Source organism: Calliopsis andreniformis, chromosome 2 (assembly GCF_051401765.1).
Source record: "Calliopsis andreniformis isolate RMS-2024a chromosome 2, iyCalAndr_principal, whole genome shotgun sequence".
In the NCBI taxonomy this organism is placed as follows: domain Eukaryota; kingdom Metazoa; phylum Arthropoda; class Insecta; order Hymenoptera; family Andrenidae; genus Calliopsis; species Calliopsis andreniformis.
In genome coordinates this window covers 15,638,975-15,663,926 of record NC_135063.1, presented here as the reverse complement: position 1 = coordinate 15,663,926, position 24,952 = coordinate 15,638,975, and the positions used below count along the sequence as shown (strand labels likewise).

General features: G+C 37.5%; 6 protein-coding genes across 7 annotated transcripts; 4 read left to right on the top strand and 2 right to left on the bottom strand.

Moving 5' to 3' along the window:
• The first annotated feature begins 912 nt into the window (after nucleotides 1–912).
• LOC143185252 (uncharacterized) lies at nucleotides 913–1,962 on the top strand. Of its 2 annotated transcripts, XM_076388106.1 has the most exons (3): nucleotides 913–984; nucleotides 1,339–1,638; nucleotides 1,702–1,962. In XM_076388106.1, exons 2-3 carry the CDS (start codon nucleotides 1,342–1,344, stop codon nucleotides 1,960–1,962), a joined length of 558 nt encoding a protein of 185 aa, XP_076244221.1. In that variant the 5' UTR covers nucleotides 913–984; nucleotides 1,339–1,341. The 2 variants fall into 2 exon arrangements, with proteins under 2 accessions (XP_076244221.1, XP_076244213.1); XM_076388098.1 differs by lacking the exon at nucleotides 913–984 and having other exon boundaries at nucleotides 1,164–1,638.
• A 226-nt stretch (nucleotides 1,963–2,188) lies between these two features.
• On the bottom strand, nucleotides 2,189–5,989 carry LOC143188384 (uncharacterized). Its single transcript, XM_076392593.1, has 6 exons — nucleotides 3,746–5,989; nucleotides 3,442–3,681; nucleotides 2,997–3,373; nucleotides 2,634–2,885; nucleotides 2,397–2,559; nucleotides 2,189–2,324 (listed from the first exon to the last, which is right to left on the bottom strand). Exons 1-6 carry the CDS (start codon nucleotides 5,987–5,989, stop codon nucleotides 2,289–2,291), a joined length of 3,312 nt encoding a protein of 1,103 aa, XP_076248708.1. The 3' UTR covers nucleotides 2,189–2,288.
• Nucleotides 5,990–6,980: 991 nt separating this feature from the next.
• Arpc1 (Actin-related protein 2/3 complex, subunit 1A) lies at nucleotides 6,981–8,925 on the top strand. The gene is made up of 6 exons (XM_076388411.1): nucleotides 6,981–7,352; nucleotides 7,424–7,684; nucleotides 7,756–8,046; nucleotides 8,186–8,364; nucleotides 8,447–8,716; nucleotides 8,791–8,925. Exons 1-6 carry the CDS (start codon nucleotides 7,286–7,288, stop codon nucleotides 8,827–8,829), a joined length of 1,107 nt encoding a protein of 368 aa, XP_076244526.1. The 5' UTR covers nucleotides 6,981–7,285; the 3' UTR covers nucleotides 8,830–8,925.
• A 572-nt stretch (nucleotides 8,926–9,497) lies between these two features.
• Nucleotides 9,498–19,368, top strand: LOC143184401 (uncharacterized). The gene is made up of 7 exons (XM_076386602.1): nucleotides 9,498–10,446; nucleotides 14,010–14,347; nucleotides 16,141–16,434; nucleotides 16,680–16,971; nucleotides 17,782–17,977; nucleotides 18,759–18,907; nucleotides 19,220–19,368. Exons 1-7 carry the CDS (start codon nucleotides 10,350–10,352, stop codon nucleotides 19,366–19,368), a joined length of 1,515 nt encoding a protein of 504 aa, XP_076242717.1. The 5' UTR covers nucleotides 9,498–10,349.
• A 1,878-nt stretch (nucleotides 19,369–21,246) lies between these two features.
• On the bottom strand, nucleotides 21,247–22,381 carry Polr3h (RNA polymerase III subunit H). The gene is made up of 5 exons (XM_076386628.1): nucleotides 22,118–22,381; nucleotides 21,828–22,011; nucleotides 21,604–21,744; nucleotides 21,409–21,533; nucleotides 21,247–21,326 (listed from the first exon to the last, which is right to left on the bottom strand). The coding sequence occupies exons 1-5, from the start codon at nucleotides 22,226–22,228 to the stop codon at nucleotides 21,273–21,275; spliced, it is 615 nt and encodes a 204-aa protein (XP_076242743.1). The 5' UTR covers nucleotides 22,229–22,381; the 3' UTR covers nucleotides 21,247–21,272.
• Nucleotides 22,382–22,419: 38 nt separating this feature from the next.
• Nucleotides 22,420–24,148, top strand: LOC143184409 (ribosome biogenesis regulatory protein homolog). The gene is made up of 5 exons (XM_076386614.1): nucleotides 22,420–22,770; nucleotides 22,849–23,107; nucleotides 23,184–23,485; nucleotides 23,565–23,738; nucleotides 23,806–24,148. The coding sequence occupies exons 1-5, from the start codon at nucleotides 22,604–22,606 to the stop codon at nucleotides 23,933–23,935; spliced, it is 1,032 nt and encodes a 343-aa protein (XP_076242729.1). The 5' UTR covers nucleotides 22,420–22,603; the 3' UTR covers nucleotides 23,936–24,148.
• The last annotated feature ends 804 nt before the right edge of the window (nucleotides 24,149–24,952 follow it).

Here is a 24,952-nt window from a genome sequence, read left to right as displayed (position 1 = left end):
TATTCCTTTATTGATACTGAAAGATAATTGTTATTGATTGATGCAAAGAAGTCTAGATAAATTCTAACTCATCTTCCATTGCATAATAATCTTAAACATAGGTATTATATAAACCACAAAAAATTCATCAAACAATTCGAATTATTTTAGATTTCTTTGTCAATGCCGCCATCAAGTTCCTCGAACGATCTCATTATCAGTGAAAAATTATCTAAGGACGGGCTCACGATGCTCTACAAAATGCAGAACTCTGCATTAAAGAAGAAGTTTGTGATCGATCCAATGGTTAATATCATCAGGGGAACTCTCAAAATTATCGAGACTCCAATAACGGAAATCAAACCAACCTCATTCGATTTTATCAAGAAAGAAAAGATCGAATTCTTGAAGACATTAGTAGAACATGTGGTATCTGTGATACCTGAAGACAAACTGCTAGAAATAATAGAAGATCCCGTGATTCAACAAATATTGGAGTTATTTCCTGATATAAAAGAATCTCTTTAGATTAGGAATCTTTTAGATTTAAATGTTCACTGTGAAATTGTAGAAATATAAATAATAAGTACAATACAGAGCGCTAAGAAACATTCGTGTATCTTTTTTTAAACCCCATATATCAAAATAATGTTTACCCAAAGATGAATTTTTAACGAGTTCATTGTGTGCAAAGTATCTGATATTTTTAAATTTATTTTACCATTGTGTTGCATGCAATGATGTGTGCCTGAGAGCAAATCGTTAATACACAAAGCTGATTGCAAAATTCGGCGACTCATAGTGACCTTTCACAGCATTAACGCTGAAAGACTAACATTATATTCGGCATAAATTATAATTAATTAACCGCTCGGGGTATTCACGGATTCTGGGTATTAAGTGTACCTTGGCTAGTTCAATCGAAGCTTTGCCACTTAGCAAGTTCAACGTTGACTGGATTTTATATCAAACTGAGAGATTTTATACAGAACTGAAACTTCACAAGTGAGTAGCCAAGGCAATATCGGATTTTCCTCAAAGATGAGTCACTGTTTGGCAACAAAGATTTTCTTGTGCTCACAATCTTCTGTGTTACGTGAAAGCTGAAATTATAGATTGCATCAAATGCAACGATTTTCCTGTTCGCCAATTCAAGCAAAGATGTTTAAGAATTACTACGACACAGTGCTCCGCGAGTCTATTGCGTCGCTGCATGCGAAATTATACATTTCCACGGGAACGTAACTTTTTCAATACTACTTGAATTTTAATATTATTTTCAATTTTTAATTATTAACTTATCATCCGTCGCTTCAAGTTTGAGTTTATTACTTAGAAAACGTCTGTGTATTACAACAGAATATGAAAAACGTTCTCGCTTTGCCTCTCTTACTGACGGTGGTCGAAGGCGCCCTTTGGTGGAGTGATAATATTAATAATAGGTGGAAAGGACCAGTTCAACTACCAGGACAACCTTTCCAACCACCTGGACAATCATTTCAACCACCGGGACAATCGTTTCAACCACCTGGACCACCATTCCCATTTCCTGGTCTTGGACTTGGAAGGCATCATCACCAAAACTGGCATTCTTACCCACAACAGGGCGATATCAGGAACGCTGAATGGATTTGCCAAAACCAAAGGACACGTGACATGGTATAGACATTTATTAATTAATTATAATATTGATGATTGTAAAACATATGAAATAATTTACAGATAATTGTAACTGCTGTTGATGGAGCACAGACTTTTATAAATGAGCAACCGCTTCCACAGGGAACATGGTCAAATTCTAATAATAATGACAATTCTAACAATCTAAAACCTAATAGTATGAATCCTAATCATGGGAATAATATAAATCCTGCTACAACCACTCCATTACCAAATAATCCCACTACTGAGACTAAAAAGGATGAATCTCCTCTTCAACATGCAGGGGAAGGTCTTATCGATATTAGATTTAATCCCAATTAAATGAATAATGAACAATGTGTTAAATAAAGATTGCAAACTATTAAAATACATAATACATATAACCTCTATTTTCATAATTAACACTATACTTCAATCTTTACAATATATTAAACAACTTTACATGCTAATAAATATAAACACAAGAATACCTTTCTCTTTGCTTCTTAATCTTGTTAATAAACATTAATCATTTGTTGAAACTCTATACCATTTATCTTAATTATTAAAAGGTCTTCATGAAAAAATATAGATTTCATTCATAAATCTTAAAAAAGATTTCATTACTATCAATTATAGAATATTTTCTAATCATCAGAAGAAAATAACTATGTATCGAATTTTACTACTTCGTTTACTCGATCCTGTAAAATAAATAAACATCTAGCAAAAAAGGAAAATGCATAGTATCACCATATTCATTATTACGATCTTACCAAAAGCCCTCGATCCGTCAGCGAAGAGCTGCTGTGTGTCACAAGATGAGACGTATCTAATTTCGCGTTAGGTTCTTCCTCTTTTATGCGTTTTATAGTTTTTTCAGCGACTGCTTGAACTACCGCATCATTTATGTAACGACTATCACTGTTCAATGGACAACTATGGGAATAATTTCAAAGTTATATTTATTTAATACGATAGGCTCAAGAAACAGATCGATCTGTATTACTTACAGATTTGAATTTCGGGTTACGCCATTGTCAAAATGGCTGTATGAAATTACTGGTTTGTTACATATGTAACACATTAGAGCACCACAGCTACATCTGATTTTGTTACATCCATCTTCTTTGAAGTATGGACGGTGGCAGTGATAGCATTTACGTACAAGTGCTTCTGTCATTTTTTCCTCCAAAAGTATGCGTGCTTTATCGGATTCTTTTTCATAGCACTTGAACGGCACATGATTTAGCATTTTACATGATCTAATGATAGCGGTAATATTAGACGATACGATAACATAAAATTCTCTTATATAAAATTTAGAGTATATCAAATTTCACAAACATTAATATGCTGTTTTACTTTGAACTCACCGGCATGACTCTTTCATACATTCAGAATTAAGACACTTAAAAATTTTGTCTTCTGGAGGAGGTATAGATGCAAAATGACAAAATGGGCAAGAAACTAAACCTTCTATTGAAGCAGCCATTACTTCAGCTTCTTGTTTTTTGGCAAGAAGCGCGCTAAACTGTATTGGCGATAGTACCTCCTGAAGTGTAGAAAGAGGAAATTGTCCATCACATTCCACAAAACATGAAATATTTGTCTCTCCCATTGCCAACTTTGATTCTATGCCTTTTATAATGCACGAATTACAAAATATATGCCCATCATCACAAGTTGAACATTTAGATGACATACATTCATCATTGTAACAACATTGACACTCCAAAAGTTCATTATTTCTCTATTAAATACAAATATAAAACAAGTTTCATTTTTCTTGTTCACTTTGTTGCAAAGATAACATATTACCTTTAATTTTTCAAATTCTCGAGTTTCCTCTTCTTTTAATTTATTCATATATTCCCTTATCTGTTCTTGATACGTTATAAATGCACATTCTTGTAATAGAGGAATATCTTCTGTTAGGTACTGTTTCCAAGACTGTGTTGAGTGTATTACATTCTCATCTGACACTAAACATTTTAATGCTTTCACAGTGGAAGTTAAGTGATACTTGTGTGATTTGTAACATGTCAACAAAGTTTGTTCCTGTAAGTTTTAAATAATATTTTTTCCATGGCACAAGCAAGATACTGTACTTTAAGAGGCATACCTTAATCTTCTTATAATGATATTTAAGAAAATTGACTGCATCAGGACTATATTTACACTGCCTATTTATATCCTCAAAATGTTTGAATGGATCTGGAAATATCTTTAAAAATTGTTTCACGTCAAATTTACTAGTATATTGCTTCTGTTGCTCAGAAATTCTCATCCTTCGTAATTGCTCCTCTTTCGTCAGGTAAGTTGGATTTTCACATTGAGATTGTATATAATTCATTATAGCAGACTCATTGTCATCTAAGCTTTCTACAATTTTCATTAAATACATTGAGTCTGCATTAGGAAAAATATCTAATAAGTAAGCATACTGTTTATCTTTATTATAATTTTCCTTCTTCTGAACTTTTTTTGGACATGATTTTATATTTTCAAGTATAAATTCAATTAATGTTTGCAGCAAATCTAAACTGTTAGATTTATCTATTTCGATTACTGTTAGTGTGTTTGCACATATTTTCTTAAGATGATTTTCATCTAATGTAGGAAATATAGTTACTATTCTTTCATATACTTCTTGATATTCTGGAGGTAAAACAATATTTTCCTGTTTATTAATTTCTTCGTGTTTACCCTCAATTTGTGTTATATTAGGAACAGCAGTAGAAGTTGATGGTTCATCAAAAATTTTCACTGAAACATCATTGGAATTCGTACTACTAATGAAGGGAGCAGTTATGGAAGCATCATTGTTATCTACCCTTGATGTTGTGGATGGTATAACAGGAACTAAATCATTGAAACTTGCTAAATCAGTTAACACAGCTTCAGTTGACATACCTTCTACTGCCACAGCTTCAGTTGACATACCTTCTACTGCCACAGCTTCAGTTGACATAGTTTCTGCTGCCACAGCTTCAGTTGACATAGTTTCTGCTGCCACAGCTTCATTTGCCACAATATTTGAGGTTCTTTTTATTTTAAGCAAAGGACTGTGATTGAATGAGTTAGATGACTGCTTAGATACTCTGTTTGTATTACCTATATTTTCATTATTTCTTATTTTAAAATTCTCAAATTTATGAGATGTCCGCTTCTTTTTAACATTTTGCATAAACTGTAAATACTCCATATAATCATGCAATATATGTCTTGTAGAACTATTATTGTTCTGTAGAGTTAAGCTTGTTGAGTTAGATTGAAATACATTTCTTCCAAAAGACATATTTTTATTCCCTGTAAATTTCTTATTGTTATACATTCCTTGTTGCGGTGCAGTAACATATGTTAATTTTGATGGAGACAGAATAGAATAGGAGTTACATGCAGTAATATGTTCAATATGTTGTGAATTATGGCTAGTTAGTAATTTTGCTGGACGTAATATTCCATTTGAATTGAACTGAAGATTATCTCTTCTTGATTGTTGTTTTAATTTATCATTTTTCTTCTTTGGTAAATTGTTATCATTCATTATTACATCTTCATCACACAAGTCAATTTCTAAACCCAAAGAGGAAGTGTTTGATTCTTCAATGCAGACATCACCTTGAGATGCACAAGCTTTAGGAGATGATACTTTGGAAGAAATATATTTATTTTCTTCAGAACTATCATCTACAAACTTTCTCTTAAATGGAATCTTTGCTACTGGCCTTTTATAGGGTAGTAAATCCCATAGAGAGAGTTCTATACGATTCTCTGCATGACAATTTTTATGCAGAGTAGCAAGCACTGTTGTATATTCATAATTGGGAAGAAGACTACATATCTGATCAGTCTCTTCTACTATTCTCTTATTAAGAGTATGAGTAATATTATTTTTAAAATTTTTACTAGAACCTGTCATTGGAACATTTAAACATTCTGTAGTTTCTCTCTCATATATATCATTAGTATTATTGAAATCTTTCATCTGACTATTTAAATGTTTGGTATCTTTTCTTGCACATTTATCATCAGATTGGGATAAAATTATGTCATCTTCTTCTTGTATACTTTGTGCAAAATCTAAGTTGTTATTGGAAATATTACTTCCTTCAGAAATTTCTATATTGATCATTGTACATGGAGATTTATCAACATTAAAGACAGATGTAGTACTAAAAGGTTCTGTATTTTCACTCAATAATGGTGTTTGAAAATCAGTTAGATTATAACTTTCATCCGAATCTGAATCATCTGAACATAAATTAATATATAATTGTTTTGATTTTAACTCTCCTAGATCCATCTTTTTTTTAATAGTCTCCAGTTTCAGTTCCTTAGAGTTTTTATGCAAAACTTGATGCATTCACCTTTTATTGAACTGTTCTAAAGCTCAGTTTTTAATACCTACAATAATTTTTGTAATAAAATTTGGTCCATAATTTGAAAAAAGATAAACGATAAGAGAAAAACTAAGAGAATAATAAGATAATTTATTACTACTTATAAGACTTAAAAATGATAGTGAAAACAATTTATCTCTCAACAAATTAAATTAAATTTTATGTAAAATATGACTTTTCCATTTCCCTTTCACGTGAGTGAAAGTAACTCACTAAACTGGCTAAATTTCTATCATTCATAATTAAATTGTAGTATATTTCATCGAATGAATCTTTTAGCGTTGATATTTGATACTTTGCAGAACTTACAGGCGTTAGCAGCAATAAATTATCCAATTCCATTAAAGTAAGAAACGTAAAACACATACGACGTAATACTTCTGTTTCTAAAACAGTTGACAAACAAACCACGATCGTCTATTCTAAAATGCTGGGATTCCCAAGAAACAGTATACAAAATCAGAGACGTAATTAAATGCATTTATGCAAGTATAGACGGCTCTGTCAGTATACAAAACTTTATGGTACAATTCAAGCAGTTTTCAAAGTAACTATATCAAGCTGTTATATGAGGATTTTATCTGAAACAATGATGAGGAACCTTTATTTTGAGAAATTGTTTCAGAAAATGATTTTATAAAAAATATGGCAATTTGGAATTGTAATATCTAGTGATTTCTAGGATTATTTCGGAACCGAGTTGGAATCATAAAAATAATTTCGTTTCACCGTAACACAATTCTCGATCCCTATGCAAAATCTTTACTAAGTAAAATGTTAGTCATATAAATACTGTTGGAAAATACATATTTGAGAATGTCCAGAAAATAATAATTTTTTTCAAAAAAGAAAAGATTGCTACTGAGTGTAGAGGTCGCTACAGTAAAAAGTGAAAACGCTTCATAATACATATATTACTACTCGAAACAACATAACCTCAAAGGGTGCCTCGATAACCCGCTGTCGGCGGATTAACTGTCAATTCCGGTGTAGTTGGAGCGATTATTTCTCGTCTTGTTTTTTACAGGAATTTGGGAAATTTGTGTCGACTGACCAGAGTCCACGAATTTTCCAAAGATTTCCCTGTGATTTTGTTTTCTTAGCATCGGAGAATAAAGAAATTACTTTAATACGTGACCGCACCCGTTCTTCGGGAAGTTACTTGCGCTGATTCATAGAGATAACTCTCCCTACCGCGCGTTACTTCGACTAATATCGTATGTAAATTCATCGTGTTTTTCGTGAGATTCGGTCAGAAAATGACAGAGGTTCACAGCTTAGGTGTTGATGCCATCAGCTGTCACGCTTGGAATAAAGACAGAAAAGGTTTGACTCGTCGTTCAATTCGAACGTGATTCTATGGTGAATCAGTGCACAGATTTCATATGTCTTTACAGAGGTTGCTATCTGTCCAAATAATAATGAAATTCAAGTTCACAAGCGTACGTCAAACGGTTGGAAGTTACTGCAAAATTTGCAGGAGCATGATATGCATGTAATGGGCATAGATTGGGCCCCAAACACCAATCGAATAGTAACATGTTCTGCAGATAAGAATGCGTATGTATGGACACAAGAGGAAGGTGGAAAGTGGAACCCTGCATGGGTGGTATTACGAATAAATCGAGCTGCAACGTGTGTAAAATGGTCTCCATTAGGTACAGTAATCTTATTGTATAATTTCAAATATAGTCAATTTATGTTTGTAATAATCATAATTGTTCCACAGAAAATAAATTTGCTGTTGGGTCTGGTGGTAGAGTAATAGCCGTATGTTACTTTGTTTCTGAAAATAATTGGTGGCAATGCAAACATATAAAGCGTCCATTAAGGTCCACTGTGTCTACGGTTGACTGGCATCCAGACAATAAAGTTTTAGTTGCTGGATCAACTGATTACAAAGTTCGTGTTTTTAGTGCTTTTATTAGTGATATGGAGGATGCACCAGGAAGCAGTTCATGGGGCCAAAGTAATACTTTGGGAACATTGCTCGCTGAATTCCAAAACACTCCTAATGGAGGTAAAAGAGTTACTGTTTTTTATTAACAATGATATTATTTATAGGGGGTGCGTTATATATTATAGAGGATCTGGAAATATATATACTATAGGAGATCCCCAATTATGAACTTTCACAAATAATTCTTTTCCACATTTAGGAGGTTGGATACATTCTGTTGCATTTAGTCCTTGTGGTAATAAAATTTGTTGGGTAGCCCACAATTCGTCTATATGCATCGCAGATGCTAACAAAGGAAATGCAGTTGTACGATTGTACACAGAACATTTGCCGTTTTTAAGTTGCGTTTGGATGGGGTCCAATTCCATTGTTGCCGCGGTACTTACACATATTTCTAATACTTTACGAACCGATTAATCGATAAATCAATTACTAAATCTATGTTTTATCTTCCATTTAGGGTCATAGTTGTATGCCCATGTTATATTCCATAGATGATAATGGTCAATTGTATTTCGTATCGAAATTGGACAATACACAAAAAAAGGAAGCTGCTGGATTATCTGCTATGCGTAAATTCCAATCATTAGATCGCCAGGCGAGAACAGATACAAACGATAATGCCTTGGATAGTATACATCAAAATACAATCAACTGCGTGCGTAAAGTGTCCGATAATGAATTTAGTACGAGCGGTTTAGACGGCCAACTCGTAGTTTGGGATCTTAAGGTGAGCTCTAGTAGTATGTGCAATCATTTACGTGACAATAGTAACAAATTTTAATTTTTATTCCTCTCATCCAGCTTCTGGAGAATTCCATTGCTGGTCTCAAGATAGCATAAGAATTTTTTTTATATTTCGAAGAGGAACGATGATATAACATCAAACACAAAGATGTATAAATGTTAAAACTGAAAAAAATATACAATTTCTCATTACGTCTATGCTGTTTTTTAATTCCCTTTACAATTGGTCAAGTTTCTATGAATAAATGGACGTTAATCGTATAAAAAATACAGTGATTTAACGAGAATTCAATCAAACTTAAAAAATTTTCGTCTTAAGCCACTTAATTGGAGTTCTACTATAATATAGGCTATTCCATAAAGGTTTTTACATTGAACTGTAAACAATTCTAAGGGACACCTTGTATAATCATCATCATAACTTGAACAATCGAAACCGAACTATTCCCAAGAGATTTGTAAAACCACTAGAACGGCAGTATATTCTACTTTGAATGCGAGCGCACAGGAAGTCCCTCAAGTCCCGCTTCGTCTGGCGCCACGGCTTTGCAGCGACAGTCGCGCCTTTCAGTCGGCCAGTTTGCATAGCATCAGGCGTCCCAACGCGTACGACGGTTCATCGGTCGTCAGGCGTAAGATAGAGGTTCGCTCGCGCCTGGAAACGAAGCGCACTGTCGCGTGCGTCGAGTGGGGGGCAGCCGGACAAGTTCAGCGCGAATATCGATTCAGTCTCGCGCAAACCACCCCCATGTGCCGTGCCCGTTGCAGCAGCTCCACCTTCTAGTTTTGTTTTCCGCTCGGTGTCATGACTGACACATAAACAGAGAGACACCGCGGTAAAAGACCGAGGCTGCAGTGAGTCCAGACGAGAAGAGAACAGGGTGCCGCGATTTCAATAAAACCGAACAAGTGTCCCCTAAACGGGAGAACGATCGCCGATTCAACCCTATTTACCAATGATGCCTATCGATTCGCGAGCTGTTCAAGAGGCATTCCACCGTTCGTCACCACAGTGAAGGGTCAATCAAGTTTATATAAACCCTGAACTGGTCGCGAGGAACGTGGACCCAACGTTTCGGTCCTCCCTATGAGAGATCCGTGGGTGGACGCAATCTTCACGGTCAAGTTTCGCCGTAAATCCCATCAGCGTCCGTTCTAGTGGACTCGTTCACGGGAGTTGCATTCGTCGATGAAAATAGATGCTTCCAGTGAAACGTTCCATCGATTCCCTTGGTAAAGAGCTCCCCGAGGGCTACGCGTTTACTGTTCGTCGCATCGCGATGCACACGATACCGTGGTAAATTTAGAAGACCGTCGATATGGTTGAGGAATTACCGATCGAATGTCTTTCCCTCGAGATAGTCCTCGGTTCTAAGTAGCCGTGTGCCGGGATACCGAGAGGCCCGCGTGATTTCGCCCCGTGGAAGCGGATCGATGCCGTGAACGCAAGAAGAGGATAAAGAAGAGAGGAACGAGGGAAACGATCGCGTACATTTTGCATCTGTGCTGTGTTCTGATCGAATATGAAGCGCTTTAATCACGGACACAGGGGATCGTGCTCGTCTTGACTACGAACCGAGGGAGAACGAGGGGAGAGGGACTCAGCTTCTTGAGAGATGTCTTCGATATCGGCACAGGGGGTCGTTGAAAGAGCCAGCGCCGAGCTAACCAAGAGAATCAACGGTCTGGGGCTGAGAGCGTCCAAGCACCATGGTTGGTCTACTATTTCACTGATCCTCGCTTCGCTAGCTTCACTTTAGATATTAGAACTCGAGACTTTGCAGTAGCCTTTATTTGTTTACCGAGTGATTGTCAGAAATAGAAGGAAGAATCTAAAAGTGAAGGCAATTTCGAGATTAGGGGATAAGTGGAAGAAAATGAAGCTATATGTATTTACATTTGTCTGTTGGATAGTTAGACCACGTCTTGCATGAGGACTGCATGGAAAAGTGATATGTTCCCAATGCTCAGTTGCTCGCAGTTACTTCTACTGAAGTCGTTCGATGTATCTTGCCTTTGCTTTTTGATTTTCCCTGCTAGCTTTTTTAATGATCGTGTTTCTAAAGTATGTTTAGTTTATGCGTGATCTGAATACCTTCTTTAACCTAGCTTGACCTGTGTTATACCTAACTGAACCCTAGATCTACTTCTAGTTCAGAAACTTGACCCATCTTATTATCTCCTTTATTCTAATTCGATTGTGACTGAGACTAACACTTGAACCTGACAAACTCAATCTCTGATTCACGCCAGACTGGTCCCAATTTGGGTTTAATCGCATTTAGCTGGAACCTAGCCTTGACCTAACATGATCTAGCTGAACCTCGTCTAATTTAATCTAACTCGCGCCTAATTCAAACTTAATTCGTCCCTGACCTGGGTCTAAGGAAAATCTGACTAACATCTAAGGGAAACCCAAGTTAGCCCCACGCTAATAATTAGTGACTTATTTTCTTCCTTCTTGACGAAATGGTAGATCAAATATACATTTTCCGAGGCGACTATTTTCTGAAAATCTTCTGAGTTCTCTCCGTCTTTCCAACAGTGACGTCACGAATCCCGACCACGAAGGGTGGTTCAGAAATTTGGCCACATGACGATTACGTAATCAAATCCCAATCACGATGATGAATCGATTTTCGGTGAACCACGACCGGCGCCACCGTTTCTTAATTCTGCATTATGCAACGTCACACAACCCATCGTGATCGCTTGCACATCAGCGAACCCACAGAAACCACGTCCCCGTTGTTCCTGAAATTCGTTCCTCAATCGTCAGGCTAAGTGGCAGCCGACTGCTTTTAGTCGCAATCCAAACTGCAATGGAATCGATAGTATTCGTCCTCGTGCACGTGGATACGTGGAAAGCGAACGTAACATGCTGTCACAGACTGTGTCCTTCTTTTTCTCGTTTCCTTTCCGTCTTGCTTCATTCGGCGCAAGTTTCCCCTGATTCCTTTGCTCGTTTTCGTCTCGACTTCCTTTTAAAAGCAAACAGCTAATCATCGCGTCTACGCTTGTTTTCCTTCCTCGTAACAGACGCTTTTCAATCCCCTCTTTCGTTGATAATCGAAATCGCAGCAAATGCACTTATGAAGGCGAGTCGACAACTTGTATGAGAAAATATTAATAATAGGTGTACGTAAAAAATTCGATTTCTTGGAACAGAAACATTGAAAATTGTGATAAAAAATTCTGTCGAATAGGATCATCATTTCTCACATCTGAGTTAAAAAGTTCCGTTTTCTATATTTCATGTAAAAAAAGAAAAACAGAAACAGATTTGTCCCGAATAAGATAGGCACTGTATCCATAAAATAACACTCTTGACCCATTTCTGATTTCGTGGAAAAGGGAAAAACAATAGACCAGAACTACATCGTACGTTTTCGTAGATCCACTGGGATTTATTTTAACGCGTGGAATAGGCAATCGCAGTGGCTGGATTGCCGCCAGCTTGTAGCTTGACTGATAAAATCGCGGAGGACTCGAGCGGCTCTTCTCGAGGATAATTAATCATTCGTACCGTGTCGTCACGCTGATTACCGAAGCCTCGACGTTTCTGCGAGGCCAGAATGGCAACCTACATAAACGTTCTCGCGACTGTTCCTCAAACGAAAAGCGCACCGTCTGATACGCTGTTACGATTAACTTTAATCGATACTGCATCCTTTGACCCTGTTACAACTATCCCAGTCCACTTGCGTCAAAGTGACACTTGTTCCTAGAATTCACAGATTCGCTCGAGCATTTTGAAAAAAAGATTACCGTCAATTACCCTTTTTTATCTTGTTATCAATTTGTAAATACTATTTTTTCAAGGAGATTAACCTTTAGAATTGAAGCAATATGAAACGCCATTATGTAATTTTATTTATGTGTTAGCATTCAACTCGAGAACTTAATCTTGTAAGTACTCTTGTAGTCAGTAAGTTAATCCAACAAATTCTCTGTATAAGATTTCATTGTTTGACCCTTCTGCGTAACTTTGGAACAGTATTGCTCTGATTTCTGTTCCGAACTTTTCTATCTGTCCTCGTACAATAATTTCACTGACTTTAATATTTCATAAAGGTAAACTTACAAAACTAAAATATAAAGAATCGAGACATTCATGAAATAAATTCCCCATGCTAAAGCGTATCTGTTGCCATTCGTAATCACAACGAACCCAATGTAATTGCTTGCTTTGGAGCAACCCCAACACGAACCGTACAGTGTTTCAAAAGAACGGTTCTACACACCCCATTCTCCTGACGCTCAATTGATTCTCATTCTGATGAAGAGGCGAAATTTGGCTCAAAATAGGAATTATCGTACATAGAACATCTGCTACGAAAATAATCCGCTAGTTTCCTGAAATCTATTTAGTGTTGTTCTCAAAATCAATACCAATAACTCTTGTTGTAACCCTCATTTGAACCGCTTTGTACACGCACGTTCGAGATTGATTGCGTTTAACGAGCATTTGCGGATATACAAATTCACAAAAAAAAAAAACAAAAAATGTCCACGTCGAGATGAAGAGAGATGAACAGGAAATAGAGGCGTACTCGGAGCCAAATAGGACGTACAGTTCGAAAATAAAACCAGAATAACTGCCGCATCTTTGCCGAGTTTGCCTTTGCTGAAACGCCTTTAAGGCAACGCTCGCCAATACGCTCGAGTAGTCGAAAAATCGTTCTTTCTATATTTAACCAGTACCAGACGGTATTATTATTAAACGTAAAGAAATGTTCGATAACGTCGATATATCATTGTTCACTTCCCAGTCTGACTCAACGAAGCACTTAAAAAACGATCCACGTGCACGAAAAGAAAGAAATGAATGAAAGAGGGTTAGAGGCGAGTACAGTAGCTCTCTAATGTTGCTCTTACGACAATACAGAGACCCTAGAGAAACTAAGAAATATTTAACCCTTGAATGGCGAACATTGTGTCCCTGCACATAAACGTAAAACAGTCCGCCGTCCTAGGGTTAAGACGAGGCAGAATACCAGGAAATTTGGTTCCACATTTTCGACACATTTTTCCCACGTAGAGTCACCCTCTATTAACTCGCTCTACCAGTTCTGGAACACCCTGTACGTACTATTTGGCTTCGAATTTCAACGCGAAAAGGGTTAATCGCTCGGAAGAAATGGTTTTCCCGTGGCTATCGAACTGTCGTATCCATGGCCCGATAATAGCATCGGTCCCGGGAGCCACGCGGGGTTGGTCGGTTTACAGTTGACAAATCGGACTGTTAACTGGACGGAGCGGCGTGCGTGTTTCAGGTGGGGGAAAGGCCAGCGTCATGGACCGCGTTACGAACGTGTTCTGCGGAAGCGGTGGGGTCGCCTACACGAATCTGCAGAGCGCGAACAATGCGAACGTAACCCCGGAAAAGCCGAGCAGGAGCGTGGCCGGGTCGATGGGCAACATGCCGTCGGCCAATAATAAGAGTTTGAGCAACAGCACGCCCAGCAGGGCCAGGATAGCCAGGAACCGATCGAAGAATATACAGCGGATCGGCGCGGCGCCCGCCACGTGGGAGCAATTGATGCAGGACGACCACTTCCTCAACAAATTCTTCCTCTACTTCAATGCCATCGAGAGGAGAGTCTTGGCACAGGTGCCCGCCAATTTAATCGTTTAATCTACTACGCGGTAGAGAATAGGCCCGTCACCTGATATTATCTTTTCTCACGACGCTAATCTAGGCAGAGATTTAGTCATCTGTGCAGTTGGAGGTGGACCACATTTAGAGTTGGAAAATTTGAGAGATCCTATTTTCAAAAATTCAAAAATTCAAAAATTTAAATATTCAAACATTCAAAAATTCAAATATTTAAAAATTCCTAAATCCAAAAATTTAAATATTCAAAATTTTCAAATCTGTTCTTAAAAGGTGTATTCATGATTTTCAATTTTTTGACCTTCGACTATAGTAGGAGACTGCGACATTATTGGCGGTAAAAATTGTACATATTTAAATACGACGATGAAAGGGTCGAAGGAGCTCATTATCAATTGCCTTCAACTTACTTTTAGCTTGTCCTTTAGCTTCAACTTCTCTCTAAGCCTTTTCTATTAATATGGTGACAGGAAAGGAGTTTTATGTTTACTAATTATATCTTATCTACATCATGGGCTAACCATATCCTGTTTCTATCTTAATAAAAACAGCTTGGGAGAAATTGAAACTACATTATTACCACCAGTAATATCGCAATCATTATTTGCTCTGAATCACAAATTTAAGTAAATTCACCCTCCCTTTGACAAAGAAAAATATTCGGTGACATATTGCTATAGGTATATCTATTCTGTATCTATGCCTACACCTCATCCATAGTTTAATCTCCGCCGCGATGAAACCCACAGACGAGATCGCTCCCTTTGTTTCGACTATTCTTGGCACTAATTGCCTTCGAGTTGCTTGACGCGGAAGATTCGCGCTAAGGCCGCAAGGGTTTGATACTTAAAGCCTTGCGCAATCGACGTCTCCTTGAGAGACGCGGAGACCGAGAATGGGATGACTCTTACTGTCGAAATAAATCAGAGTGATGGAGGAGGTCTCGTAGCCTGAACGCTTGATGGGTCTCTTGCTGTAGATTGTTTGTTGCGGTTGCATATGATTTATGGCAGCGATAATTCAGTCGGGAGTAGCATTTGGTTAGAACCCTGATACCAAACCGCGTCTCTCGTAGACACATTAAGGAAGTCTTAGCCAGGAGAATGACAGTGTTTTTCAAGAAAGAGAGATGAAGTATTGTCTTTCATCGTTTCCTTTTTCGTATTATGAAAATTAGAGACTGGCTTAAGGCTCGTACATTAATCAAATTTTTAAGTAAAGACAATGGATTTTACGTAAATTCAATCTTTTGCTAAAGATCAGTCAAAATTAAATTACAATTCAGGACGTATTGAGCCGAGCACAGTATAAGAATTAAAAAAGTTTCAATCAAGTCCATGTATCTTTAGCATCACGAACACTGGCTCGAGGCTGCTTCCTCGAAAGCGATGCGTCATACGTAAACAATTAATTTCGACTCGTTTACGGTAGAGTCATCCTAATCTCGTCTATGCTGCGCTTGGTACAATTGAGGGATCAGGTTTCTGAGTAATTGAGGGAAATTAAGCAAACGAAATTGAAAGGAATGGCAAAACCGAACGCTGAAATCGCTACATACTTAATTTACATATCGCGAGGTTCTAATACACTTGGACATGTCCCAAAATACCCATCAATACATTTGCACTTCCACGAATTACATTATTGGCGAAATGAAAATTTCTCAACCTTAAGAAAACCTTTCCTCCCCAAAGAAAACCACTATTCTCTCTTCCGCGTAACTAGACTGCAGAGGGTCAACTTCAGAACAGACAGATATATGAAAATCTCAATTATACGATATCTCACAGGTCTGCACAAGATGGAGGGACCTGCTTTACGCGCGACCTCGACTTTGGGCAGGTTTGGTGCCCGTGGTGAGGTGTCGCGAGGTCCGTGCCATGCCGCCCAGTTCCAGGACCAGACTTTACGCCTCCTTAGTCAGAAGAGGGTTTCACTCTTTGGTCCTTCTTGGCGCCGCGGACGAGGACATACCAGAACTGACACACGGCTTTCCTCTGGCACAGCAGAACGTGCACTCGTTATCGCTGAGATGCTGCGCGGTCACTGACAAGGGCCTCAGGGCTCTTTTGGATCATCTGCAGGTCAATATTATTACTACAATAGGATTATGAGAATCCTATAGTCCTATGAACTAGGAACCTCTCTCTACCCCTATTTTTTTCTTAAAGTATTGCTAAAAGGGTACACCACCTGATTTTTAAGGTTCGAGGTACCTGAATATCTTTTTTACTGGTACTTCTGAAGTTCCTATAAATGCAATACTAAATTTTGCGAATGCTTGAAAATGGAGTAACGCGAACGCTCATTTTTTAAACTTTATTTATAGGCGTTGTTCGAGCTTGAATTAGCTGGTTGCAACGAAATCACGGATTCCGGCCTGTGGACCTGCCTGACACCTAGAATAGTATCGCTCTCCTTGTCGGATTGTATCAACGTGGCCGACCAAGCCGTCAATGCTGTCGCTCAATTGCTACCGAGTCTCTACGAGTTCTCGTTGCAAGCTTACCATGTCACTGACACCGGCCTTAGTTACTTTAACGCCAAACACAGCGGCGCCCTCAGCATTCTGAGGCTTCAGTCTTGCTGGGAGCTCACCAACTATGGTGTACTTAATATTGGTAAGTAATATCGATCGAAATATCGGTCCTTATAATAGCATTAGAGTCCGAAGATTAGAGCAAGCATTAGGACCTCAATTAACAAGCTTAAGACGAGCGGCAAACCTGAAGCATTCTCACGCGCTGACTCTAGGTTCTAGAGTCTAGGGAAAAAGAAAAGTCGAAGGTGGGTGCTGCTTGGGTAAAACCGCCTCGACAATAGCGGGTGGATTGCGTCAGAGTCGTGAGATCCAGGTAGAAATACGCGATGACGATATCGTGAAATTGAGGCAGGTGTCACGCGCATCCGCTTATCATAAATTTAGAATTAACGTGTCAAAAGCATACTGATTTACACTGGGATTCAAGACAGAGATACTTTCGTAAAATTATTACATTACCCATATGTGGGTCAGGACTGGAAATGTACGATATCATTTTTTAAAGTAGCAATACCTATAGCAAGCATCCCTAGACATGGAGACTTCTAAAATGGCGAAGAATTAAAAAGTGACAAAGAGAACAAAAGCGTAATTCCATTTTCCTATAATACCCTTGTTGAGATAAGTTGCCTCTTCCTCTTAATTCCAATAACAGAGGCTCTGCCGTATACACAGATTATATTTGACACTGATACCATCTACCAGATCGTAGAACAGTAGATCTTAATCCCTTTTATACTGAGAATCTCCTTGATACTTCAGTGAAGCCTATGAGCTTCTTTATAGACTAATATTTTGTACTTGTAGCTACTACATCAGTGACTCTAACTTCCCAAATTGTAAATACAACTTTTACTATCCAATGTTTGATTAATATTTTCTGTTCCAGTTCATTCCTTGCCCAACTTGACTGTCCTCTCATTCTCGGGGTGCAGCAAGGTCTCAGACGACGGCGTCGAACTGATAGCAGAGAACTTGCCAAGACTTCGTTCCTTAGACCTGAGCTGGTGCTTGAGGATTACCGACACAGCCTTAGAATACATAGCCTGTGATTTGAATCACTTAGAAGAGCTCACGCTGGACAGGTGAGCGAGGGATCGGCGGGTCATCGCGCCTGAATCACTCTAAAATCGCGTTTAGGCGCTGTCGATTTAGTCATCGGATGGAATCCGTATACGCGATCCCTGTTCGATCGTTTCATTCATGTTCTAAATACTGGACGTGTTAACGAGCATTCTATTTAGGATCGCCTTACGCAATAAGTTGAATCACCTATTCCGAGGTAGTCGTACCGAGACACCTAAGGAGACGGACTTACAATCCGTTTAAACCAACCAATTGAGAGCTTGACGCGCGATGATATATTGCACATAAGGGTTATGAAGTCGACAGCGTTTTGGCCCCGTTACTGCTTCGAACCACTGTTGTCTTTCAATGCCAATTTGTCGAGAATTGAGACGTTAATGGAGTTGTCGTAGTCACGGGACCAATCTGACAGTGGTTATTCGGCGAACTGGGAGAAGTTGAGAAGAAAACAGTTTCATGATAGAATAATTGACCAAGAGAATTGAATTTTTTATACACATTATTCTTCACAATTTCATTTCTAAATATGTTAGATTCCTTAAACAGGTGCCTTCCATGCAACAGAAAGCAATTTTAAAGGAATGTCTGTACTATCCCCATTTTAACAAAAATTGTATTTTTTCGAGGAAGAGGAACAGTTGTCTCAGAGATGAAGAATGGGTATATCAAAAGTTCAATTTCTTGGCGGACTGTTTGGCTGGCATTTATGACAAGTTGAAAATTAGACTATCATAAATATCATAGAGGAGATATTTAAAGATTTCTGTCTGTTTTGCGTAGGTGTGCACGAATCACGGACATTGGCGTGGGTTATATCTCCACAATGGGATCACTGAGCACATTGTTCTTGAGATGGTGCTCGCAACTTCGAGACCTCGGTCTTCAGCACTTGTGCGGCATGAAATCCTTACAAGTACTCTCTGTGGCGGGTGAGTTCGCCTAAAGCCTGTCCTATATATTATATTATACATCGAGGGTCAAACAAAAAGCATTTAAGAGTCGGTGAAGTGGAAAAAGATCAGCGTTATTCAACGATTAGAAATTTTAAGCAAAAATTTCCACTGACTCCTTGGATATACCTATCTCTTCCTTTTCTTCTGAGTGCAATTATTTTGATTTTGTAGTATGAAGGGGTTGAAAACAGTGTATCTTTTCCAACTGAATTTTTCGAATTTGAATTTGAATTTTAACGAATTTCTCCCTAAAAAAAGGATTATTTATTGAAATTTTCTTTTTCGCAGGTTGCCCATTGCTCACAAGTAGCGGATTGTCCAGCTTGATACAGCTTCGTCACTTGCACGAGCTAGAGCTAACCAACTGTCCAGGAACCTCTCAGGAACTGTTCGACTATTTGCGCGAGCACCTGCCACGCTGTTTAATCATCGAATAAATCTCGACGCCACGACGTTCGAAGATACCTTTACGTTTCCATGGCGTTCGCCAATACGAATTTGTATTCCTAAGAAACGGCGAAAGAGAGAAAGTCGATAGGAGGATAAGAAACGTTTCACGCAGAGCAATACTTGAAATGACGATCATACGACTGACAATGAGAATGACGTTGTACATTGTACAGATATCCAAGAAAAAGGAAAGCAATTGACGTCCAAAGTATTACGTTTTTTGTCTCGCAATGATCTATAAAAAAAACCGAAGGAAAAAGGAAGAAAAAAAAATATTTGAGACACTAGCCCCTTATAAACGTGCAAACGAAACGAATACCAAATAGCGCATAGGCAATTTTTAATACACCAGAACTCTCCCCGTACGAATTGCACCCCTTTTGTCCAAGCTAGATACTTTTTTTTCGAACGGTCGAGAAAAAAAAGAGAACACACGTATGCGCCTCTTGAAGAAAAAAAAAGCTCGATCTTGTACAGAGTTTTACGCGCCGCTTGATCATAGGGAATTAAAAACGAAAATGAAAAAAACAGAAGAAGAGACAGTTGCATTAACTCGTAGGTCCTCGCTAAAGAACGTAGAAAAGTCCGAGAGACGGCACAACAGACTCAAAAAAAGAAAAAAGAAAACAGTTAGAACTGTGATAAATTTTTATCGTACGTGCGCGTATTGTTTTACTTGGGATATCGTTTAAGGCCGTTGTTCATCCCGCTTTACCGCGATTACGACGCATTAGACGCGTTGCTTTGGAAGAAAGAACAAAAGAAATAACGATAATAATAATAATAATATTAATAATAACGAGCTACCTATACTCTATTCGCATTAGAGATGGAGTGATGTAAACAGTACTGTTTGCGTGATACCACCTTATCAGGCTCTGGGGGATCCCAGATGTCTCTATTCAATTTTGGCGCGAATTTTGAATTAGGAATTTAAAAATGTATGGATTTTATGCATGCTCACGAATATGATCCATGCACGTGATTTTGTTTACATGCACTCTATCTTTACTTTGAATAGACATTAGAAAGTGATTAACCGAGAAGCGAGGAGAATAAAAGATTGCAAAAAACATTCCGATGCGTCTTTACCCGAAGACTTTTTATTTACGAGGCACACGACTTGCGTGATTTGTTCGACACGTGTTGCTGAGATAGAAGAATGAGGAAAAAAAGAAGAAAAACAATTCGACGGATCATTGCACACACATGTACACCTACACGTACACACAACACACACATATGTATGTATTGTCTAGAAATGTTTTCAACTATATTTTATCTACGTATATTCTGCTGTCATTGTAATTAATGTTTCCTAAATTTAAGGCTTACACCTAGCTAAGTTCTCGAGAACGGTTTTTCATTGGATGTGACGATATTATCGCAATTATAGGGAATGTAATTTATGTGTTTTAATATTGTTAACGATTTCGACGGTTATTGGTAACGAATGTGTCATGCTCTATATACAAAGGACACGATTGGTTTTTGCGACCACCACTACCGTTGAAAAAACGGACACAGCATCTTCGTTGCGTTACTTTTTTCTTACTTTTATTTCTTCTGTTGAAATTCGTACCACCGAGTAATTTATGTGTAACGTTTTGCATAACTTCGAGCTTCTATCGAACTGAAATTATTTTTTTGTGTGTTACCACATGTTTAGCGCATAAACGTCTTTGTATATATTGTACAAATAATGATTAATAATTCTGTTACCAATGAAAACTAAAATATAAATATATCTCTCCGCACAGTCAGGATTCTATCTGAGATTGGACCGCCACGCGATGCAATCTCACGGATGTAACTTTGAGACGTGATAACATGATGGAATGTGCTGTGAAATAAAAATTTATTGATCCGATTTTCGTGTTTTATTTTAATGTTAGCTATTTTCCCACCATGTGAGTAACCCAAGCCCTGGTTCATCAATAGCACCCTAAAATGCAGAATCGAAATAATAGTAAAATTACTCTGATTCATAAAATATAATTGATATTTCACTGATTGTTTCTACATACCCCTAATGTGTATGGAGACACATTTTTAGTATCAGACTGCTCAACACCCTCCCCAGAGGCATTTGGTGCAGAAGGCAATGCCTCTGTAAAAGTTTCGCTGACTACCCTGAATCGTATAATTTCTCCTAAAGTTTTTGAAGTATTATTACATCATTTCTTCTCATGACTTAAGCAAAATATTATTGTCTAAAATACCTGGGTCCATAAACAGATCATGTTTTTCACCATCCCCTGTATCATATTCCCAAACCCATGCTTGCTCCATTTGATCAAATCGTGATGGATGTTGCAGTTTGTTAGGTGGAATTACAATATCCTCAAAAAATCCTAATGTTACTGTAGAAGAGATTTATATAATTGTTATGTATGATAGGCAATGAACAGATACACTATCAACTAAAAATTTGTAGAAACATTACCATGAACACCATCAACACTACAGCTACGTATCTTTCCTATCAAAACCTCCTCCATGAATGGACGAAACACTATGTAACGAAATACTACTTTGGTATGAGATGCCCCATCACCAGGGAAGATGTATGATTCCTCAATTTTTGTGATATCATGAAGTGCAATACAAAGACCCACATTGAGGTAAACCTTAAACAATCAAGCAAACAATGCTCTACACTGCTGTCATCAATGAAATTAACCCTTACTCCATAAACATATTTTTCATTAATAATTAAGATAAATAATGTCTCACCTTGTTGGCAAGTTTTCTATTTAATTCATCGCTAATTGCGTCATTTAATTTTCGTTTGAATTCCCAGGGTGGAATCCTGACTGTGTCTTTCAATTCCGCGAGCACAAACATCTTCGTAATATAACTTCGTATGATAACTCAACATTTGAACAATTAACAAATATTTGATTTCATTTATTCTTCTTTCTTCAACATTTAAACAAAACTAAAACTTTCTTCGAGAGTTCTACCTTTCAATCAAAACAACCTCCATGTCGCATGGAGCAAAGCTGATCACGTTTGTGTCAACATAACCTCAAATGCACGTGTTGCGAAAAACAACTTTGACCGGAGATCACTAATAAACTTTTGCACGTTCTGTACTCTAGTTTATGTGTTAAATATTTGTATTAAAGAATGTAAAAAGAGTCAGAAGTTAAAAAATTTGTTATACAGTAAAGTGACACTCGTTTTAAAGTCTATCTTTGGAAATTATTTAGAAAGTAAATGAATACAGTTGACAGCATGGATATCGTGAATTCGATTCTGGAAAGCAGCAATCAAGAGAAAGATCCACGTAAATCCACAGAAGTACACAAAGAGGTAGAGGTTGAAACAGATGTAGGAACTCTTTTGGCATTAGATTACAACACTATAAATTTAAAATCACTGAGGTAACCTAGAAGTTTTTTCTGATATGATCATTGACTCAATTCAGAATCGTATTTTGACTGACATCCTACATGATATAGGTCTGATCAAGAAGAATATTTAAAAAGTTTAACAAGGGATAATGTGCAAATTCTGATTAATAAAATTTGGGAGCTCCCAACACAGCGTGTTGAGGAAGCAATAATGGCTAAATTACCAAAGCCTGAATTTGTATTGCCAAGAGCTAGGCAGCTTCCAAAACCAAAACCATTAACTAAATGGCAACAGTTTGCTAAAGAAAAGGGTATCAAGCCAAAGAAGAAGACTAAGTCTAAGCTTAAATGGGATGAAGAATTACAGGTAAGATTTTTTTTAGTAAGTCAATTTTTTTAGGAAATTGAAGTACCATTTGCTTTCATGAGTTTTATCTTTATAGAAATGGATACCTACATTTGGTTATAAACGTAACAAAGCTGAAGAACAGAAGAAATGGCTAGTAGAAATGAATGATCAGAATAAAGTAATGGAAGATCCATTTGCAGCTGCAAAGGCAGCAAAGGAGGAAAGAAAAGCTAAAAATGAATTGCAAAGGTTACGTAACATTGCCAAGGCAAAGAATATTAAGATTCCACGAGTAGGTCTTCCTACTAAAGAACAATTCCATGATTCACAACAACTTTCTCAAGCCATCACTATTGCACGTACATCAACAGCATCTGTTGGAAAATTCCAAGATAGGTGTGTTTATACGTTATTAAATACCAAATGAAAAATGCATTGAAAGTTTTATCTATAACTAATTGATATATACTTCTAGGCTACCAAAGGAAAAAGATGCAAAGGGTATTGCAAAACAAGTACCAGGTATGAAAAGAAAGCCTGAAGTTGTCCCAGCAAATATACATGAAGAGAAAAAACGAAATAAAGACTTGGCAGAGAATATTCTCAAACGCAATACTAAAGTTTTCCGCAAGGACTTTTCCGTGCCAAAGTAAGATCTCAAATGTTTCAAAATTTGTATTAGTGTAACAAGTGTAACACAAATATTATTCTTCCAGAATAAACCCTGAGAAACTAGAGACAAAGAAGAGTAAAAAGGGGGCGAAAAATAAGGGCGCAAAAAAGCCAAAAGGAGGAAGAGGACAAAAAGATATGCGCCTCAAAGCACGGGGTAGAAAACGAAGATAAAAAACTGAATACCTTATCATTCATTTGTGAATGATAAATTCTCTTAATTATATAAGTTTCTAATTCTAAAACTAGAAAACTTAATGTTACTGACATAAAACACAACATTGAAATAAACGACATTCATAAAAAGAATGCTTTACCTTTTTAACTTTGTGACCTAAATTATCATAAAATAAGTTCTCACGAAATATTCTACTTCTTTTCTTTGAAAAAAAAAATAAAATCTTTTAGAAAACCGAGGAAACAGTCATATATAATTAAAGTCCCGAACGTGAGTCTCAGCATCGTTCTAAAACTAATAAAAAGTACGATAAAGCATAATAAAGGGTAACCCACTTTTCACGAGCCCAACTAAAACTTGTTCTAATTGAACGGTTCGCAGGGGTGGTGTTACGAGTCGATAAGGCAGGTTGTCCCTTAGCCACAAAATCAGGGTAACGAGAGAAAGGTGGAAGGTCAAAAGTAGCACGGGATATCGACTCGGGGGACTCGAGAGGGCGAGGTAACCTGGCCGCGGGTACAAGGGAGGGCGAGTGCGAAAGCGGGTTGCCCTAGAATCTGTAAGGGGTTCCACCCCGCGTGTGATTTTATACGTATCGACTATGCCGACGTGTTCAATGTCATTTGAGTAAAATGCAACACACGGATACGCCTCGATCTGCCGAAATAATGAATGCATTCGATTTCCATAATTTAACATTCAGAATCTTAATTCAAACTAGTTACTTTGCGTGTCAGAATTTAAATTATCGAACGTACTAAGTCATGTATTTGATACTATTTTCACCGTATCTAATAATCGCGATTAATTTCGAGATGCACGAGTATTATCGAGTAATATAGCGAGCAAAATTAGAACATGGACAGAGGAGCAATGTTGCACGATGCATGTAACATTCTCGATTGGAAATACATTATATTCGACTTACGTGTCCTATTTGACTACCAAACTGTAAGCTTCGATATGTCATTCAATTCACGAAGTGCGCTCAGAAATATTACAGAAATGGAGGT

Bases quoted from the DNA above. Each gene is read 5' to 3' on its own strand.
- LOC143185252 (XM_076388106.1), top strand. From the start codon at position 1,342: ATGAAAAACGTTCTCGCTTTGCCTCTCTTACTGACGGTGGTCGAAGGC. The intron at 1,639-1,701 runs GTATAGACATTT...AATAATTTACAG, and splicing joins ACCAAAGGACACGTGACATG to ATAATTGTAACTGCTGTTGA.
- LOC143188384 (XM_076392593.1), bottom strand. From the start codon at position 5,989: ATGCATCAAGTTTTGCATAAAAACTCTAAGGAACTGAAACTGGAGACT. The intron at 3,682-3,745 runs GTATGCCTCTTA...TAAAACTTACAG, and splicing joins ATCATTATAAGAAGATTAAG to GAACAAACTTTGTTGACATG. The intron at 2,325-2,396 runs GTAAGATCGTAA...TTTATTTTACAG, and splicing joins TGACGGATCGAGGGCTTTTG to GATCGAGTAAACGAAGTAGT.
- Arpc1 (XM_076388411.1), top strand. From the start codon at position 7,286: ATGACAGAGGTTCACAGCTTAGGTGTTGATGCCATCAGCTGTCACGCT. The intron at 7,353-7,423 runs GTTTGACTCGTC...ATGTCTTTACAG, and splicing joins TTGGAATAAAGACAGAAAAG to AGGTTGCTATCTGTCCAAAT. The intron at 8,365-8,446 runs GTACTTACACAT...TCTTCCATTTAG, and splicing joins CCAATTCCATTGTTGCCGCG to GGTCATAGTTGTATGCCCAT.
- LOC143184401 (XM_076386602.1), top strand. From the start codon at position 10,350: ATGTCTTCGATATCGGCACAGGGGGTCGTTGAAAGAGCCAGCGCCGAG. The intron at 10,447-14,009 runs GTTGGTCTACTA...TGCGTGTTTCAG, and splicing joins GAGAGCGTCCAAGCACCATG to GTGGGGGAAAGGCCAGCGTC. The intron at 16,972-17,781 runs GTAAGTAATATC...TTTCTGTTCCAG, and splicing joins CTATGGTGTACTTAATATTG to TTCATTCCTTGCCCAACTTG.
- Polr3h (XM_076386628.1), bottom strand. From the start codon at position 22,228: ATGTTTGTGCTCGCGGAATTGAAAGACACAGTCAGGATTCCACCCTGG. The intron at 22,012-22,117 runs GTGAGACATTAT...TGATTGTTTAAG, and splicing joins ATAGAAAACTTGCCAACAAG to GTTTACCTCAATGTGGGTCT. The intron at 21,534-21,603 runs GTATTTTAGACA...CAAAAACTTTAG, and splicing joins TGATCTGTTTATGGACCCAG to GAGAAATTATACGATTCAGG.
- LOC143184409 (XM_076386614.1), top strand. From the start codon at position 22,604: ATGAATACAGTTGACAGCATGGATATCGTGAATTCGATTCTGGAAAGC. The intron at 22,771-22,848 runs GTAACCTAGAAG...TACATGATATAG, and splicing joins ATAAATTTAAAATCACTGAG to GTCTGATCAAGAAGAATATT. The intron at 23,486-23,564 runs GTGTGTTTATAC...ATATACTTCTAG, and splicing joins GTTGGAAAATTCCAAGATAG to GCTACCAAAGGAAAAAGATG.